The sequence below is a fragment of the Pipistrellus hanaki genome, assembly GCF_964339955.1.
Source record: "Pipistrellus hanaki genome assembly, chromosome: 7".
NCBI lineage: Eukaryota > Metazoa > Chordata > Mammalia > Chiroptera > Vespertilionidae > Pipistrellus > Pipistrellus hanaki.
This window is the reverse complement of record NC_140509.1, coordinates 35146098-35166455: the sequence shown is the minus strand read 5'-3', so window position 1 is coordinate 35166455 and position 20358 is coordinate 35146098. Positions and strand designations below refer to the sequence as shown.

General features: G+C 35.1%; 1 protein-coding gene across 2 annotated transcripts in view; it reads left to right on the top strand.

Moving 5' to 3' along the window:
• The window catches only part of PHIP (PHIP subunit of CUL4-Ring ligase complex), a 141369-nt gene extending 125494 nt beyond the window's left edge, over positions 1–15875 (top strand). For both annotated transcript variants that reach the window (XM_084889481.1, XM_084889482.1), the window contains exons 36-40: positions 3351–3503; positions 4274–4437; positions 4851–5110; positions 5620–5817; positions 10425–15875. In XM_084889481.1, the coding sequence (XP_084745607.1) occupies positions 3351–3503; positions 4274–4437; positions 4851–5110; positions 5620–5817; positions 10425–11056 (1407 nt within the window). In that variant the 3' untranslated portion in view covers positions 11057–15875. The remainder of the gene's footprint in view (positions 1–3350; positions 3504–4273; positions 4438–4850; positions 5111–5619; positions 5818–10424) is intronic.
• Positions 15876–20358: the final 4483 nt, after the last annotated feature.

Genomic DNA, 20358 nt, shown 5'->3' with positions numbered 1-20358 from the left:
AGGCTGGTAGAGGATGGAAGTTGGGGGCGACTGGGTCTGCAGGGAAGGGCAGTGCAGAGGGGACCAGCCCAGCAGGGAGAACAGTTAGAGGCGATGAGGCTGGCAGGGGAGGCCAGTTAGGGGCCATCAGGCTGGCAGGGGAATAGTTAGGGGGTGATCAGGTTGGCAGGAGTAAGCAGTTAGGGGCAATCAGGAAGGCAGGCAGGCAGGCGAGCAGTTGGGAGCCAGCAGTACTGGATAGTTCAAGGGATGTTCCAGATTGGAGAGGCTGCAGACTGGCCTGAGGGACACGCACACACACACGCACAAATTTCATGCACTGGGCCTCTAGTATATTATAATATTTAATAACCAAGTAATTAGAGATTTTGTCAAATTGATTTGAAATCCTTAAGAATATAGAGAGGTTGGACACTGACCAGATGTTGTTACCATTCCATAAAGCAATTTTGTATCTATTCCTTCACCCTCATCTGAAGAGCCAGGCATTCAGTCTTTGGAATATTGTGTTAAGTATATTTTTTTTATTTTTAGAGAAAGAGGAAGTGGTGGGCGGGGGGGGGGGGGGGGGGGGTATCATTTGGTTGCCTCCCATATGCACTCTGATCAGAGATCAAACCTGCAACTTGGGTTTGTGCCCTGACCATGAATCAAATGGTAATCTTTCTATGCGAGGGACTATGCTAAATTGAGTTACACCACCCAGGGCTGGAATTTCTTTTTTCTTTTCTTTTTTACGACAGCCTTCTGCTAGTAAGGTACTTAATTTCTCTAAGTGGCCAAGTTATTTATACCAAATTTGGTACGTAAGGTAGACTTGTACACTGTTTTTTGCTAAAGTTAAAATATTATTAAAAGATAGTAAAGACCAATTTATTGTATGACTTGTATGAAGTGGTTCTAAAGTTATATTTAGGTGAGATACTTCAAAATATTTTAGTCATCTCATGCCAGGTGTCAGTCAGTTGTAGCATCATTCTGTACACCAAAAGGTTGTGGTCAAGACTTTGACCATGGATCAGTGATAACAAGGCCACCCTCATAATGTCAGTAGAAGCCATGCAATAACAAAGGTACTCTAAGGAACTTGAACTCCTAGTCTTCTCAATAGTTTCAAAGAGGTACTCCTCAATCCTCAAGTGTCTATGAAGGCCGAATAAAACCTGGACTTAACATTCCCACTTGGCAGTAAAAAGGAAGTTCCCTCTCTTAGCCCAAAGAGGGTTCAGAATAAAACACAAGATTTAAAAAAGATCTAATCTTAAACTCAAAATGTCCAAGTTTCAATAAAAAATCTGTTATACCAAGAAAGTCTCAAAAGGAATTAGAAGACTCTAATGGAAATAGAACTAAAAAATAATAACAAATAAAAATTCACTGAAAAGAACAGAGGAAAAACTCAGTGAGCATAAAGGTAAAAAATATGGGTAGGGAAGGTTTCTGTGTATTACCTGAACTGGTAAATATTGACACTATTATATTTTGATGATCATGTATATGTTATAAGATATCTGAACAACCACTTACAAAACTATACAGAGATTTATAGTCATGAACATTATAGACAAAACAAATGGAATTGTGAAATTTGTTCAAGTGACCTATAAAATTGGAAAAAATAAACAAAACAATTAAATGACAGGCATAATTGAAATTATATAGTGTGTCTTTCAGCTATATTGTAATCAAACAAGAAATCAGTAATGAAAAAGTAACAAGAATTTTATCAAATGTTTAAAGGTTTAACACAAATTCTACACAATCTCTTTTATATTATGAATAAGTGGTGTGTTTTGTTTTTTTTCAAGAGCGTAAAACTGGTTGGGTATTCAGAAAGCAACCACAGTCATTAATGTAGAAAATGCATTTAACAGAATGAAATACCTGTTTGTTTTAAGAATGTACATGTTGGATGTGATACGCTATAATAAAGTCAGCATGGCCACTGGAGAACAAGAACAAAGCTGGGGAGGAAGGTTTTTATACTTGCAGGTTCTAGGGAGTGGGTTCACCCAATGCTATTTGGCACCATAGTGAATCACCACGTTTTGAATGGGTGACAGAAGACAGGAGCAAGGGAAAAGTTTAGACCAGACCTTTTATTGGGATTTCAATGAGAGTGACAAGGCAGGGCAAGAGTAAACAATTTAGAATGGACTACTTTGAATAATTCCAGGGGGCATTAAGAGTTACATAAGGAGATGGAACATGTTCCCAGTGCAGCCCTTAGCTAACTTTAAGTGTAAGGTCAGTGTCTTCTCAGGTCTGTAAGGCCTCCAACATGCCAGAGCATCAAGAATACAGAAAATAAATAAAAATAGTTAATATAATTGGCCCTATAACAAATGGATGCTAAATAGACAAATACATAACCTAAGAAAACTAGGAACTTCCATAACTTGATAAATAACCTATAGCTAACATCATGCTTAGTTGTGAAAAACTGAATGTTTTCCCCACTAATATTGGAAATAAGCCAAGAATGTCCATTTTCACTGCTATTCAATATAGTACTACAAATACTAGGCAGTGTGGAACACGGCAAGAAGGGAAATAGAAGGTATGCAGATTGTTAAGGAAGAAGTAAATCTTCCAATTTTTAAAAAGCAATAATCCTGTTTGCTGCATGGTAAAATATATAATTTAAACTTGATGGTTCAAAATCAAGTTTTATTTCGAAAAATATAGCTGCATAAACCAAGGCAATGAAAAAGGTATAAATAGTACTCTTCATCCCTACTAGGAGATAATGGATTCAAATACTGTTCTGCTATTTTGTTGCTTCTTTTCTGCTTTTATTTGTCTTGTTTTTATTACTTTTTTATATGTAGTTGACTAGATGGAGACTGGGTGATTCCCCTTCTCTGTGATATGAAGTATCATATCACACCTTTGTGACACCTATTTGAATTTATGATTATGTTTCAGTGAGTCAGCAGCCTTTAGAGTTTATAGGTAGCATAAAGTTTTTTGTTTTTTGTGGGGTTTTTTTTACATCAAACTTTTATACTTTTAGTTGTAGAGCTGAGATTTTTTTCAATACTTTTTTAATCCCCTACTAACACAACTCCATTTACCTCTTTCCCAAGGAGGTTTGTGCCAGAGGCGGCTGTGGGAAACAGAACTTAACAGGTTCTTGAGTGAGAAAAATCTTGTGTTGACTGCAATATAAGGTGGAGGGCATGAAAAAAGTTCTTAGGAAAAATCTATCTTTGATGAGGAAAACAAGGAATGTTATTAAGAGTTCTAGGACTTTTGTTCATCACAGAAATTGTATGTGAATCCCTATGCTGAGATGTAATGACTTGTGGTAGTAATGATGATAATACCACCTATTTTTCCTCTCTTAGGACTACAGAGACATCATTGACACTCCAATGGATTTTGCTACTGTTAGAGAAACTTTAGAGGCTGGGAATTATGAGTCACCAATGGAGTTATGTAAAGATGTCAGACTTATTTTTAGTAATTCTAAAGCATATACACCGAGCAAAAGATCAAGGGTATATAATTAAATTATTTTCTTTAAATTGTACTTAAATTAAATGAAATTATTAGAGAAAGTTTTGTCATTTTTATTTAAATTTTAGAGCAAAGTTGATTGACTTTCTATATTCTTAATGGTATCCTACTGGAATAAAGAATTGACTTCTTTCTACTTTGTTCTTTCTATGAAATAACACTGAAGTAGTGTAGTTAAATAGATAGCACATATGTATTGTCCTAGTATATATTAGGGCTATAACACTGAAGGAGTGTATTTAAATAGATAGCACATATGTTTTGTCCTGGTATATATTAGGGCTATGTGGGCTTAACTTTTGCAGCTATTTTCTGCATTAATAGAAAGGACTATTTTGTGAATTATTCATAAAAATTAGTAAAACTTTAATTTACCTTTGTTTGGCCAGATAAGACATCACAAAGGGGTGATATGTGCACATGAGAAAGAATAGGTAGGTAGTTTTAGGTAGCAGTGGGAAATAGATTAAAACTCTCAGGGGTAGTGTCAGTATGACCAAGTTTACAGAAAATTTTGTCTATGTAAGCCATCTGATTTCATAGTAGGGCTTTTCTTTAAGAATCTCAAAGCTTGGGAGATTCCCAATCTAAATACACAATTGTAAAAATGCTCCAGTTTTATTTTTCAATAAAAGAGATTGGGAAAAAGCAAAGTTTAAATTCTAAAAACTTTTGGCTAGAAAAATGTTTAAATTATATGTCAATGTTTTCTTTTGAGAAATGTTGGAATAGTTTCTTTTTCTTCTCATAGATTTACAGCATGAGTTTGCGCCTGTCTGCTTTCTTTGAAGAACATATCAGTTCAGTTTTATCAGATTATAAATCTGCTCTTCGTTTTCATAAAAGAAATACAATAACCAAAAGGAGGAAGAAAAGAAACAGAAGCAGCTCTGTTTCCAGTAGTGTTGCATCAAGGTATTTAATTTCTTTTCAGCAGCATCAGCAGATCTATAACTTTGTCATCTAAATCTTAGAACTCAGTGTTTTTTAATATATCCTTTACTATTCCCTATATTACAGAATGATATATTTGACATGCAAGTTCCTATGATGTGGAGGATTTTTAATCTTTTAACTAAAGCTATTCTAGTGTAAGTGCTTAAATTCAAACTGCTAAATCTATACAGTAAAAGAGCATTTTTAGGATAGTAATAGCATCATGCTTTCTGTCATATATAACTATAGCATTTACAGTGATCTTTCACTAAATATTCCATATGAAATCCATATTTTAACATGTTTCATAATAGTGCAAATATTGGATCCAATAAAACTGTTTTATTCCACATAGAGATATAAGATAACTAATGATACCATTTTATTTACAGCCCGGAAAGGAAAAAGAGAGTCATAAAACCTCAACTAAAGTCAGATATCTCTACCTCTCCATTCTCTACAACTACACGATTAATACCACCAAGGCACAATGCTGTGCAAATAAACGGTAAAACAGAATCCAGTTCTATAGTTCGAACCAGAAGCAACAGAGTGGTTGTAGATCCAATTTCCACTGAGCAACCTTCTACTTCTTCAGCAGCAAAGACTTTTATTTCGAAAGCTAATACATCTGCAATGTCGGGGAAAACAAGTAAGAATCATTTACAATTTTTAAATTGAAATATATCCCATAATTTTTTTTTAAGCTTTTACTCTGCCAAAGGAAATACATTGGATTTTAATAAATTCTAGCAGATATTGTTGGTTTTTCTTTATTGTTTTACTTCTTTAAAAGAAATTATTAGTAATAAAAATAAAATTGAGGTTAAGGAGTATCAGTATAGAATAATGCTTAAAAATGGTAACTCTGATCCACAATGCCTGAATTTGAGTTCTAGTTTCTAGACTTGCTATCAGTTTGCCAAGACTTGCCTTCATAATCTTGAAGTGAGTGGATAGCTTATAAAAAGTTCTAAAATTAAGGTACTTGTTTATGCCTTTTTCCTATTTTGAAAATAGATTTCCTAAAGAAGCTTCAAGTCCTCTAGGTTTTGTCCTTTTGGTTAATTTAAGTATTTCAGGTTATATGTAATCCCAACCTTCTTGCTTGTTTTTAAATAACTCTTAGCTTTTAATGTTTCATGTGTGCATGTGTTTTAGTTCTAGAGAATTCTGTGAAACATTCCAAAACTTTGAATACTTTATCAAGTCCTGGACAACCCAGTTTTAGTCATGGCACTAAGAATAATTCTGCAAAGGAAAACTTGGAAAAAGAAAAGCCAGTCAAACGTAAAATGAAATCATCTGTACTCTCAAAGACGTCCACTTTTTCAAAGTCATCAGCTCTCATTGAACAAGGTAAGGTGCTTTTGTATCTTTCAAGGTATAGTAGATCCTTCTTTTTTTCTAATATGTTTTATTTAATTTTTTTTGCAGAGGAAGGGAGAAGGATAGAGAGGTAGAAACATCGACAGAGAGAAACATCAATCAGCTGCCTCCTGCACACCTCCTATTGGGGATGTGTCCACAACCAAGGTACATGTCCTTGACCAGAATCGAACCCGGGACCCTTGAGTCCACAGGCCGACGCTCTATCCGCTGAGCCAAACCGGTTTGGGCTAGTAGATCTTTCTTTAAAATGATGCTTTTGCTGGAATTAGCATTCTATCGATATTTTTAGGTAGCTCATTTAAAAGTCACATTCTGTATTAGTTGATAAGTTTAGTGAGACATCTTTTGATTTGCAGCCTTGTGCCAAAAGCAAACTGCGTTATTAAATTTTAAAGGCCAAGAAAATTTTTCTGTATGGAAATGAAAAAAAACTGTGGACTTGCCCACTGTGGCTCTATTGGTTGGAGCGTCATCCCTACACCAAAAAGTTTCAGGTTTGATTCCTAGACACAGCACATGCCTAGGTTGTGTATTCCACCCCTGTTTGGGACACCTATGAGAGGCAACCAAATGATGTTTCTCTCATACTTCAACCTCTCTGTTTCTCAATTATATTTAGTTAACCCATATAGCAGACTTCACTTTTTAAGAAAAATCAGTTTTTACTACATCACAAAATTCAACACATCCATCTTCACAAAATAATAATTCATCAAGGCTGTCTACAGCCAAGCCATCTATTCTAGTATACAACTTTTGGCCTTTTACAGCTATTCTTCCAAGTTCTTTCATCTGCAGATTTTAGTTTTAAAGGCATTATGTTTGAAAGAGAAAGTAAATAATATAAATCCACCCTATGATATGGTAAAACTATTATGATTTATTGGCAGCAGACACTTCAACAATAAGCATTGCTGAAATCAGTTTGCCTCGGTGGATAGAGCATAGGCCTGCAGACTGAAGGGTCCCAGGTTCGATTTCAGTCAAGGGCACGTACCTTTGTTGTGGGCACATCCCCAGTGGGGTGTGTGTGGGAGGCAGCTGATTGGTGTTTCTCTCTCGTCGATGTTTCTCACTCTATCCTTCTCCCTTTCTCTCTGTAAAAAATCAATAAAATATATTTAAAAACAAAACAAGCATTTTGTATCATGACTTTCATTGTATCTGAATCATTTCAACTTCCATGTTCTCCCCAGAAACCTCTCAAATTTTAATTTTTTTATTGAAATGTTCTCATTTTGATTAATGGTATTGGGATCTACCCACTAACATAAGGTTAAAATCAAGGAATCATCCTAACCTTGTCCTCAGCATCCAGATCTACACAGTTGTTTCTGCCTCTTTAACATCTCTAAATGCCTACCCCCCCTCACCATTCTCACTTCCATGGCCTTAATTCAAGCTTAATTTCTCACCTGGACTGTTGTCTTAATTTTCTAACTGGTGTCTCTGCCTCAGTCCTTAACACTTCATTACCAGTCCATTTTCCACATTGCAGCCAAAGTGACCTTTCTGATCATTTCTCTCTAGCATAAGTACACACTTAAATCCTTGCTTTCCAGTCATGTATGGAATCAGATTTTAATGTTTTTGCATATTATACAAGATTGTAAATTACTTGGCTGTTGCCTAACATTCAGCTTTCTTATTTGCTTTCCCCTTTTATTTCCCAGCTATTTCCTAACCTACTTGGAAGTCCTGGAATATTATTGTTCTTTTTTTCTTCCTGTGGAGTGTCTTTTTTTCCTTTTAGTTTAATGGTTTCCTGCTGCTTTTTAAGTCTTACTTTGAAATCCAATATTCTCCAGGAAGCCTTCTCCTGGGTTCTTTAGGCAAAATCAAGTACTTCTTTGTGTTCCCAGAATACCCCATTCATTGACTTCAGTGGCCCTTGCACTATTGATATTCTTTTTTATATGTGCTATCTACAGTAGACTCTGAATTCTTGTGTTTATTCATTTTTAAATCATGTAAACTTAATATATAGTGGACAATAAGTCTTTGAATAAAGAAGAAAATGACTTTGCATATGAATGTTTTATCATTTCTTTCTTTCTGAACTGAATTAAAAGTTTTAAATAATATATTAGCCTTGCTTCTGTCACTTCTGAACCCTAGTGATATAGAATATATATAGTGAATTTGTACTAATATTACAATAGGGGAAGGTCATTAGCCAATTTGATTTATAATTTTTGAGTATTACAAATACATAAGAGTACAGTACAGTATAGAAATACAATTAGCTTTAAATAACTCGATGATGACCTATTGCATAAGTATTGACATCTAAACTACTAGAAATAAGAACAGTGCTGTATAGTAAAAATATAAGCCAAATATGTAATTTAAAATTTTCTAGTAGCTACTTCTAGTAACAAACAGGTGGAATTATCTATTTAAATAAAATTTTATTTAGTCAGTTATATCCAAAATATTATTTCAACATGTAATCAGTATTTCAAAATGTATCCTACTTTCATTTTCAAACTTTCATTTCAGGTGCTCAGTAGCCACATGGTTAGTGATTAGTAGCACAGATCCAAATCTGCTTTTTTTTTTTTTTTTTTAATGAAATTATTATCTGTGTACATATACCATTGGCCCCCCCCCCCATACTTGCCCTCCCTCCCCAGAGTTTTGTGTCCATTGGTTGTACTTATATGCATGTATACAAGTTCTTCAGTTGATTTCTTATCTTTCCCAGATCTCCCTCCCCTCCCCGCTGTAATTTGACAGTTTGCTTGTTGCTTTACTTTAGCTCAGGGGTCTTCAAACTGCGGCCCGCGGGCCACATGCGGCCCGCAGAGGAGTCTGATCCGGCCCGCCAGGTTTTTTGGGCAGTGAGCGCAGCCGAGGTGTTACAGTAGGAATTAGTAGTTCATATAGTCCGGCCCTCCAGCTCTCTGAGGGACCGTGATCTGGCCCCCACTTTAAAAAGTTTGAGGACCCCTGCTTGAATTCATTTTTAAGAGAGCTGTGTTCTTAACCTTTTTTTAAAGGCTTATATATTTATATATAGTTGATGAAACCTGAAGTCCTTTCCCCAGAATTTGCACATAGGCATATTCACTCAAAATTTAGACCATTTCAAGGAGTTCTAGAGTTCCTGAATCCGATGTGTAAAACTTTTGTAGTGGGTATGTGAACTGGATATTTAGAACCCTTCTCAGTAGTTTTAATGGAAAACGAATGGAAGAAATAGAATTCTCAGGCAGTTTAAGTGTAATTGTTAGTAAATGCTTAACTGCTTTATTTGCGCGCGCACACACACACACACACACACCTTCTATCAGTGTAGAAAACCACCAATCTAAAGAAAATCATTTGTACTTTGGGGGTCATGAAATGAAGGCTTTGTCTTCTCCCTTTGCTATTGTCTCTGACCTTTTGTATTTTTTATTTTTATTTTTTAATATTTAGAAAGTAAAACTCCAACCCATGACCAAAAAATTCTCTTAGGACAAAGCATTCTTTAAAGAAGCAGTTCGATCCTTTTATGGATTTCCTTTAAAATATTTTATTGCAGATCAAATATCCACATCCAAAAAAACAAAAACTTCAAAACTTTGGAAGAAAAAAGTTAGTAGTAGTGCATGTCTGTCATCTTTTTGTTTTCTTAATCTGGAATTGTAATAGATTTTTTTTTTTTTTTTTACCACAGAAAACAGTGCATCATGATCTCCAGATCCTACATACTTAAAATTTGATGTTCTAAATTTTTTTATATTTTAATAAAGCATGGTGACCTTTATATGGAGATTGTTACATTGATACTTTGATCATGATATTGGTGGCACACATACCAGGCATACCTCGGAGATATTGCAGGTTCAGCTCCAAACTACCTCAGTAAAGCTAATATAGCAATAGAGGAAGTAATACAATTTTTTTGTTTCCTAGTGTATATAAGTTATGTTTACACTATACTGTACTCTGTTAAGTGTGCAATAGCTAAAGAAAATAATGCACATACTTTATTTTTAAAATACTTTATTGATTTAAAAATGTTAACCATCATCTGAGCATGCTGGAAAAATTATGCTGATAGACTTGCTTGCAGAGTTGCCACAGACCTTCAATTTGTTTTTGTTTTTTTAAAGTAATATCTGCAGTACAGTGAAGTGAAGTACAATAAAGTAAGGTGTGACTGTAAATAATATCATTTTAAACTGTTAGCCTTTTGTTGTTTTTCCTTATAGTAGAAAAAAAAGTAACTAGGATTATGTCATTACATGTATGTATAGTGATGGACTCATTTATGAGATTGAGGGTCAAATAAAAAAGCAATTCCAGGCCGAAACCAGTTTGGCTCAGCGGTAGAGCGTCAGTCTGCGGACTGAAAGGTCCCAGGTTCAATTCCGGTCAAGGGCATATACGTTGGTTGCGGGCACATCCCCGGAAGGGGGTGAGCAAGAGGCAGCTGGTCGATGTTTCTCTCTCATCGACATTTCTAGCTCTCTATCGCTCTCCCTTCCTCTCTGTAAAAAATCAATAAAATATATATATTTTTAAAAAGCAATTCCATATATTAAATATGGTGATGTTCCTTTTTTTTTTTTTTTTTTTTACAGATCGCAAGAACAATGCTCTTGTATCAGGAAGCATTCAAGTAAATGGCCATGGAGGGCAGCCATCTAAACTTGTGAAGAGGGGACCTGGAAGGAAACCTAAGGTAGAAATTAATACCAATAGTGGTGAACTTATACACAAGAAAAGAGGTAGAAAGCCCAAAAAGCTACAGTATGCAAAGCCAGAAAATTCAGAACAAAATAACATACACCCTATCAGAGATGAAGTAGTTCCTTCTTCAACATGCAATTGTCTTCCTGAAACTAATACTGTAAAGGAGGATCTGTTACAGAAAAAGAGTCGTGGAGGCCGAAAACCCAAAAGGAAGATAACACAAAATTTAGACTCGGGTCTCATAGTTCCTACAAGTGTTAAAATGCTAAGGAGAAGTAATCGGAAAAAGACAGATGATCCTGTGGATAAGGAAGAAGAGTTTGGGGAACTTAAAGGCTCTGAACCCCACATGAGAACTAGAAACCAAGGTCGAAGGACAGCTTTCTATAATGAGGATGACTCTGAAGAGGAGCAAAGGCAGCTGCTGTTTGAAGACACCTCTTTGACTTTTGGAACTTCTAGCAGAGGACGAGTCCGAAAGTTGACTGAAAAAGCAAAAGCTAATTTAATTGGTTGGTAACGTGTACCAAACTATTTTACTTCAAAATCATAAAGCAGGTACAATTAAGGAATAAGTAGAACTAAGGCTTCTTTTTCCTTGCTGCTGTGGTGGTTTAGGGAATATTATGATTTGATTTGCAAAAAAAAAAAAAAAAAAAAAAAAGGTAAACTTATAAGATACTTCACTTCTTTAAATGAATATATATATAAATATATACATATATATTTTAAATGTTTGCTATTTATTACCCTTAGGTAGTTATACATTTCAACATTCATTTCATTCACTGTTCAAAGAAAAAAAAAATTGAATACCTATAATAAATTCCCTGTTTATTTCTGGAAGAGACATTCTACATTTTTAAGGAGCATAATATTCCTAGTGATAGAGCATTTCATGTTAAAATGAATTATTTTTTACCAAGCCAGGTACATTTCTATTGATACAGAAGTCGTGCCCCCTAGAAAGACATACGTTATCAGAGCAGCAGTAAATTAAGAAATGTGTTTCTTCTAAAGATAAATATAAAATTTCCACAATTTGATACCCTAAAGAGTTTAATTTTAATTGTACAATGTTCATCTACAAATTATCTAGAGGATGCTTTTGCTATATTCCATTTCTGCCAAACATAAGTAAAAATGTACTGATGAAAAGGAAACATATCCACATTGGAAAACATTTGTCTAATTTTTCAGACCTTGATTCTTAATATCAATCACTTGATCTCTGTTTATTGTGCCAAAGAGTGAGAATCAGTGCAGTGGAAAGCCTGTTTTTGACTGTCAGGACAGCATATACTTTTCAGTATTGGAAAGGCTGTATATTATTCTAAAGAGCGTGTTATTAAAGAGTTATGCTGAGACGCATCTTTTTTTCTTTTCTTTTTTGGTACCAATAGTAGAAAGTAATGCACTGGTGGGTCCTTTGACAGAGATGTTTTAGAGAAAATGTTTTAAGTGGTTAAAGGATTCAAGGAAAATACAGGAAATAGGTATGGGATTTGATGTTTACTTATTGATCTGGATTAATGTCATTTTTAAACTTTAGACATATCTAATAGGCTAAAAAGAAATGTGTCTGTGTGTGTATGTGTATATATTGATATATGGGTATAATTAAATATATATACAACACATACTTATATGCTATTATCCAGATATAAATTCTTTTCTTCAGGATTTTTTAGATAGCGGTAGAATAAAAATAATTTTAAAATGTCATACTTTATAGTTTAATTTTAAGGGGAAGATTGGTTATTTTCAATTATTAAAAGTTAAAATAGGCCAAATCACTTTTTATGCAATCATGTTTTATACAGTGGTATCATTGCACATTGTGTTTTTTCTGCACTTTTTACGGTATCTTTATCACGCTGATATGTCAATATACACTCTAAAGGAAAAATTCCATTTAATGATTGTGCCTTGTATTCTATTCTTTTTTTTTTTCATCATTAGTAAAATTAAGTTGTCTATTGTAAATGATAATTATATGACTTAGGAGAATGTATTGCTATATGTACTGCTATGGAAAAGGAGAGCAGTTATTTGTTTATGGTACACTTATTTTATACCTTAAAAACCAACATAAATACCATTTCTATTGTTTAAAAATTATTGTCCATTTTTTAAAAAGTTGAAAGAATGTAGTATTTTCTGAGGACTGGTATGGTACAAAAATGTAACCAAAATTTTCAGATACTACATTTTTTTTTTTTAAGTGAGGATGGGAAAATATGTATCAGCATGACCCTGATATAGAAAAATAAAGTTTTTAATTGAACCTTGACAAAATACATTACATAATTATTTCTTTACTCAATTTCTGGTAGGAATAAATGTTAGCTATCATTTAATTGTCTTGAAGAAGAATGGAAAGCAATGCATTTGGGCTTTTAAAATCATTTATAACTAAATTTGTACAGAAATCCTGTGAAATTAAGTAAACCATTTTCCAGAACTTAACTGGGTTGCTGTGATTTTGCAGTTGAAAAATTTCAAAATTTTCAGGTTTTTTGTATATTTATTTTTTTCTAACAAATATATTTACTATATAATTAAAATTCAATAGTTAAACTCTTCATAATTCAGAAATGGATGGCTTGGATGTATAGTAAAATGAGTCTTTCAGTTAAACAATAATAGTGTATATGTTTGAAATTTGTCATTAAAGTAATTTGTTGCTTTTGAAGGCAATCTATTTGAAACATGTTATTTCCTGATGTTATCTGCATTGTGTTAGAAAAAAACAGTAGACTATAAATCCATTTTTGTAAAAAAAAAAATGTGTACAGTTTTAAAATGTACAGATAAAGGAAGCACGTACACAGTCTTAGAGTGGAATATACCTCTAATACAGTGTATGGATTAGTTCTAACTCTTGAAAAAGAAATGAGTATTTACCATTTTACCTGCAGCAAGTAAATGTATTACTCCTGTTCTAAAGACACTGTATATTTATGACCCTTACCTGGACATTATTAGACACTGGTTTCTTAGTAAAGCAAAAATTACTTGGATGAGATTATTTGTAATTGAAACACTTAAAAGATGTATTAGTAATACCAGATATATTTAGATTTTATATTTTTATAATTTAGCTTCTATACATTGCAGAAGTTGAATTGAGAAATTTAGGTCATCACCATATTTTTGTTTTGTTTGACCACTTAGAAAATATCTTCTTTGAGACAGTGACTCCTTGTACGTATTGTTGTTAGGCAAAAGGAAATGTTGGCAGTTGTCTTAGGTGAGCAATAAAAAAACTCAAGTTTACTGAAAGTTTCAGAAATACTATATAGCCTGTTACATGCATGGAAATTGTAAATCAATTTGTGTATTTTTAAGTACCTAACCCTAATATTCTCCCTTTATCCCAACATTCTCAAGTTTCACAGATGAGCATTTTAAACATTCAGTCTAATTATAGTCTCACAACTGGGCAACAGATAAATATTAAAATTTATATATTCTTTAAATTTTGCTATTTACTATTATGGCATTGGACTGTTTTCTAAATACACTTCTGTACTCAAGATTTGTTGCTCTTGTTTCCATTCTTTTTATTATTGCTTCACAGTTTGAAAACATCACAAAACTCATCTTCCCTAAATTTAATTAGAAAAACTACAGAATATTTGTGAGCTTGATTGGGTCACATCTGAGACATGAATTTGGCTAATTTAGTATCACTTGGAAATGGATTATATAAGATACACTGATCAAAATAATCCTCATGTGGCATGTATGTGTTAATACCTGGAATGGTCCCTTATCTGCAGTGCAGTAAATTACAATTAGAAATTTTAACAAATGTATTCAAATAACTTTTTTGTGTTATTAGCAACATTTACTACATGTTTTAAAATATGATTGGTAATATAAATTAGTTCACCCAATTACTAGTGTTTATTTTAATTCTAGCATTCCATTTTATACATACCAACCTACCTATAGCTCTCAGATGTCAACTGTAAGCAATTTTATTTTCAGTGTTCTAATTAATGAAAACAAATCATCATTCTGGATGTTTTTGTTTACCTAAAACTCACTTTTGAGTAGGCTTAAAAGGACCAAGACACTTGAGTATTTAAAGGGCTGTGTTCTTAGATGCAGGAAGTACATGATTTTAAAAGTTACAATATAATAGGGGAAGTACTTTTATTTTCTTTGAATTACCCCATACTTAGAAAGTAGTTTTTACATAATAGTTTTGAGAAGTGGTTTAGTTATATTTAGTTGAGAATTTATTTTCCTATTAAATTGGGAAAAAATACACCTTTTCCTCTTTTTTCTCCTTACACTTCTCCTCACTCAGTTCTCCAAATCTCCAAGTGATTTGAACCAAATACTACATTTACTAAGAAACTATTTTTGTTCTTAATTATGCTGAGCTAGTCACTTCAAATGAAGTCATTTTGTACCAATTACAGTACCCAAGACAAGGTCATATTAAGTCAGAAACCTGTAAGTACCACTTTGGACGTTCCAGAGATAAACTTTGTACACGCTGCAGTAAAATGATTAGAAAGTATCACAAGTAATAAGTACATATTTTTAGTTTTGATAGCTCTGTGTTGAAATATTTTTTAATGCAGATAAAATAATCAGGAAATTAATCTTATATGGCACAAACCAAATATAGTGGGTGGCTATGAGTTACTTCATTTAAGGAACTAAAAGAATAGGTTTGAGATGATATATAGTACACATATATGAAACAGATGTACACGTATGCTCGTTACTTTTAAGATTGTGCGTGTTGATTCATCATGATAAATATAAATTGAGACAAAATACAAAGTTACATTTTTGGACCATATTAAACTGCAAGACATGGGGTCTTATTAAAGATTTTCTAGAAAACTGTTAAATGCTGTCACACGATATTTAGACTTGTAGAATGTAGTTCAGTTTTTAAAAAAGTAACTGACCTAGAGGGTTAAAGTTGAAACTGACACATTTTCAAATTAAAATTATGCTTATTTTGTACAGAAAACAATGTTAAACCACAAGCAAATCTGTTGTATGTAATAAGTAACAGAGTTTAAAGACAAATTAATTATTTAGCTTTATTGAGGTTTTTTTCCCCTTCCTGCAACCTGGAGTATCATGTTATAAATGGCAGTCTCACACCAGAATAGTAGTACCCTTTCTTTTTGTACATATTGATTGGACCTTTCTTTACTGTTATGTGAACACTTTCTATGTTAGTTTTGATGCATAATTCTTTGAATCCTTTTATACTAGAATGTATGTGTAAGAATTCCTGTCCCTGCAATGTAGTAACTATAAACTTATTTTTAAATAAATAGAAAACTTGTTTTTCTAAACTATTTTGTAGAGCCTCATGATTTCTTTATTATTTTTTGTTTGTTTGGTAACCATGAAGTACTCAGTACATAATTTCAACAAGCACTATACCAAAGAAGCTTTTATATAAATGGTGATACATTAGATTTTCCAATGCCCTAAGTATCAAAAAGTTAAAATTACTAGCCAATCAAAGGATTGAATAGTGCAATGTTTAATTCTAAAATAACTGAAGGTTAAAGATAAATCCTTTGGCTTTTAGTGTGTATACCTAATAAGATAATCTTATTGATCTGTTACTAGGTGATAACTATTTTGATATTCAGATATTTCTGCAAGATATGTTTAAAAGGAACAGTTTGCATAAGTATTTCCAATCAAAACTTCATTTTCAGCAACTTTTTCTCTTTGTATTGACATCAACTTTATGTTCTAGGCCAGTGGTTGGAAACCGTGGCTGGCGAGCCACATGTGGCTCTTTGGCCCCTTGAGTGTGGCTCGGCGTTAGAACCACTTCTTCAAAATAGACTCGCGCAGGCCGAAAACCGACTTCTGCGTATGGGCCACGAAGTTTCATTCGCACTGTATGTGTGCACCCGCACGTGGTATTTTGTGGAAGAGCCACACTCAAGGGGCCAAAGAGCCGCATGTGGCTCACGAGCCCCCGTTTGCCGACCACTGTTCTAGGCTGTTTCCCCGTTATTAAAAAACATTAAAAACCTGTCCCTTGCATTTGTAAACTTCTCACACTTACCATGTTTACCACATGGTGATAACTTTTTTGTTTTTTGGGGAGGTGGGGCAGAAGAATAATGGAAACGATTCAAGGAGACAGCTTTCTGCCTAGCTAGGGAGTCCTGTTGGCAGCACAGCAGTGGAATGAACTGTGCTTAGAATGGAATCATCTCTTTGAGCTTCACATGGGTGGGGACCAGCTGGTTTGCCCTGAAGGGTGTCCCAGATCAGGGTGGGGTTTCCTTGGGGCATGGGGCGGCCTGAGTGAGGGGCCTGTGGTGGTTTGCAGGCCAGCCATGCCCCCTGGCGACCCAAGTGGAGGCCCTGGTATCTGGAATTTACTTTCTACAATTGAAACCTATAGCCTGGAGCAGAGCCAAACCTCCTGCTTGCTCTGTGGCCAGCAGCCATTTCTATTGGAATTTATGTATCTTCTATAACTTAAACTTTGTAGCCTGGTGTGGAGGCCTGGGCTGGCCAGGTTGTGCAGAAAGCTTTGTTTCTTCCCTTGCCAGGGGCAACACTAGCTTCCTGCTCTTTCCAGCTCTGTGGCTGTCACCATTTCTGTTTGGATTTGTTTACCTTCTATAATTGAAACTCTGTAGCCTTGAGTGGAGGCCTAGGCCGGCAAGGGCAGGCGGAAAGCTTGTCTTCCTCCATTGCCTGGGAAACCCACGCCTCCCTCCTGCTCTCTGTGGCTGTAGCCATCTTAGTTGGGTTTATTTGCACACTTGCTCTGATTGGTTGGTGGGTTTGGCCAGTGGGCATGGCTTGGCCAGTGATGGTTAATTTGCATATTACTCTTTTATTAGGTAGGATTCTGTGATAAACATGGCAGTGCAGATATCTTGAGATACTAATTTCATTTTTTTCAGATATATACACAGAAATGGGGTTATTGAAAGATATGATAGTTACATTTTTAATTTTTAAAATATATTTTTATTCATTTCAGAGAGGAAGGAAGAGGGGGGGGAGAGAGAGAGAAATATCAATGAGAGAGAATCATTGGTCGGCTGCCTCTTATATGGCCCCTACTGGGGATCAAGCCTGCAAACCAGGCATATGCCCTTGACTGGAATTTAACCCAGAACCCTTCAGACTGCAGGCCTATGCTCTGTCCACTAGGGCTTTAATTTTTTAAGAAACCTCCATACTGCTAAACTCTAAGATGAAATCATGTCCTGAATGTTTGTGCCATCAGGTATGCTTTCACAGTCGATTTTGTACATAAAATGTGTTTATATAACATGTATACATGTGCTTTTAGATTCTTTGTGAATTATAAACACAAATATTTGTGAAATAAGTTGTATAGATTGTATGCAAGTGTAGACATGAATACCGGTATCACATTTCTCTCTAACAAAATGAAGCCTGAGTGCTATCTTATATCCTTTTTTCTAAGTTTTGGGTGACATACTCTTTGTCTCTTTATACAACAATAATTTAGTAATTTTTCCAAAATATAAATTCATTTTCACTGTATATTTATTGTGTGACATCACAATCTGGCCATTCTATTTCCAGTAGACACAGTGGTTGCTTCCAGCCTTTTGCTGCTATGAACAATCTTGCTATGGGCATCATTTCCTATGCTTGCTTTTGTCCTGAGGTGAGGAGTGGGCTCAGGGGCCTGACCTCACTGGGGGAGTGAGGGCGCCCAGTGGCGGCCAGTGCTTCCGCTGGGCCTGTCTGGGGTCCTCAGAGAGGCTCTGCCTCGGCCAGTGCAGCCCTCCTCCTAGGGCTTGGCCTACAGGAGGCAGGTTGAGGCCGGGTCTCTTTGGTGTCAATGGAGATCCCAGATGGAGGACAGGCCATGGGAGGGGCCTCAGCATTTGGACTTTTTTTTTTTTTTTTTTTTTTACATTTTAAATTTCTTTATTAATTATGGTATCACATAATTGTCCTCACCCAACCATTCTCATCCCAAACCCCTCCCCACACATGCCCCCACCCCCTGTTGTCCGTGACCACTGGTTAGGCTCATATGCATGCATACAAGTCCTTTGGTTGATCTCTCCCCATTACCCCCACCCTCCCTTCCTTCTGAGGTTTGACAGTCTGATCAATGCTTCCCTGTTACCCGGTCTGTTTTTGTTCTTCAGTTTATGTTATTCATTATTTCCCCTAGATGCTTGACAGATAACCCTACTGAAGAGGAACCAGGATGAGGGCACCGCCTTCTCCCTCGCCTCACTTTATTTGAAGTATTTCAGGTTGAGGAAGGCGGCCACGGATATGGAGGACAAGTTTCTCTTTACTCATCAAGTTTAGTTTTGATTTGGTTTGTGTTTAGTTGGCCGTACCTTTCTCTTTCTGTTGAAGTCATTTTTCCTCCCTTTGTTACTACTACCCATTCTTCTATTTATTTAAGTATTTTTGTAGCTATTTCACAACTTAGGTTTACATCTGTATATTTATAATCCTTCAGTTACTGTTGACTCTACTAGAAATGGATTTTTCTCTCAAATGTTATCACCAAGCTACTTTCCATGATTAATTTATTCAGATAATTATGTTCTGATGCTGATTCCTAAACAAGGTTCTGGGATTTATTTGTATTCCTCTTGAATATTCCATAATGCCCAGGACTGTGGTAGCCATATTGTAGACTTAAAAGCTTGATAACCTATTTTTTTTTTTTTTTTTTCAGTATCCTCTTCTCATTCCTGTCATCTCCACCCAAGCATGCCTCATCTCCTCTCCTAGATCATGCACTGCCATCCTAACTGGCAACTGGTTTCTCTCCATTATAGTCAATAAGCCCCCTCTCCCCTGAAACTCCCAAGTCTTATCCTTAGTATCATTCATAGATGTCAAGGCTTGGAAATCGGGCTTCAGCCTGCCTTTCAGACTCTGCATGTCCATCCTTTGTAACCCACCCAAGTCTTCATGCCTGCTTACGTTCTTATCAAAAACAACATAATATAGCAAAAAGACACATTTTTTAACAGTCATATTATGAAAAATAAACACAGAAATAGCATCAAACATCTAGTCAGTATTTTAATTTCCAAATGTCTCCTGAATATTTTTGTTTAGTTTGTTTGAATGATCCACATAAGCTCCACACATTATAATTGGTTAATGTATCATTTATTTTGAGTTTTTTTAAAAAAATACATATTTTATTGATTTTTTTACAGAGAGGAAGGGAAAGGGACAGAGAGTTAGAAACATCGATGAGAGACATCCATCAGCCGCCTCCTGCACACCCCACTGCTGGGGACAAGCCTGAAACCAAGGTACATGCCTTGACTGGAATCAAATCTGGGACCCTTTGGTCTGCAGGCTGACACTCTATCCACCGAGCCAAACCAGCTAGGTTAAAAACCTACTCTTACCTACCCGTGTACAATGTACTTTTTTGCTAAGTTGGGCTATTCTCAAGCTGATCACTAAGATAGCACTAGCTCAATTTAATCAGTGTAATAGGTGCCTATATTATTGTTACAATGCATACATTCTCCAAAAGAACTTCTGGTTTAGACATGTAGGGGGCAGAAGGCTGACTGGTTTCTCATCTTTCAACTTCTTTCCCAGCATCAGGTTTGTTTCTTTAGTAATTAGGCTATCTCAATTCTTTTATTGTGTGTCTGACACACAACACACAAACATTCTTAACGTCAACTTCTAAACTCTTATTGTTTTAATACAGAAACTGTGGATTAAACATGTCTCAAGTGTTCCACTGGAGATCAAGTTCGCAATCCAAGCATGTGACCTTGACTGGAATCGAACCCAGGACTCTTCAGTCCGCAGGCCAAC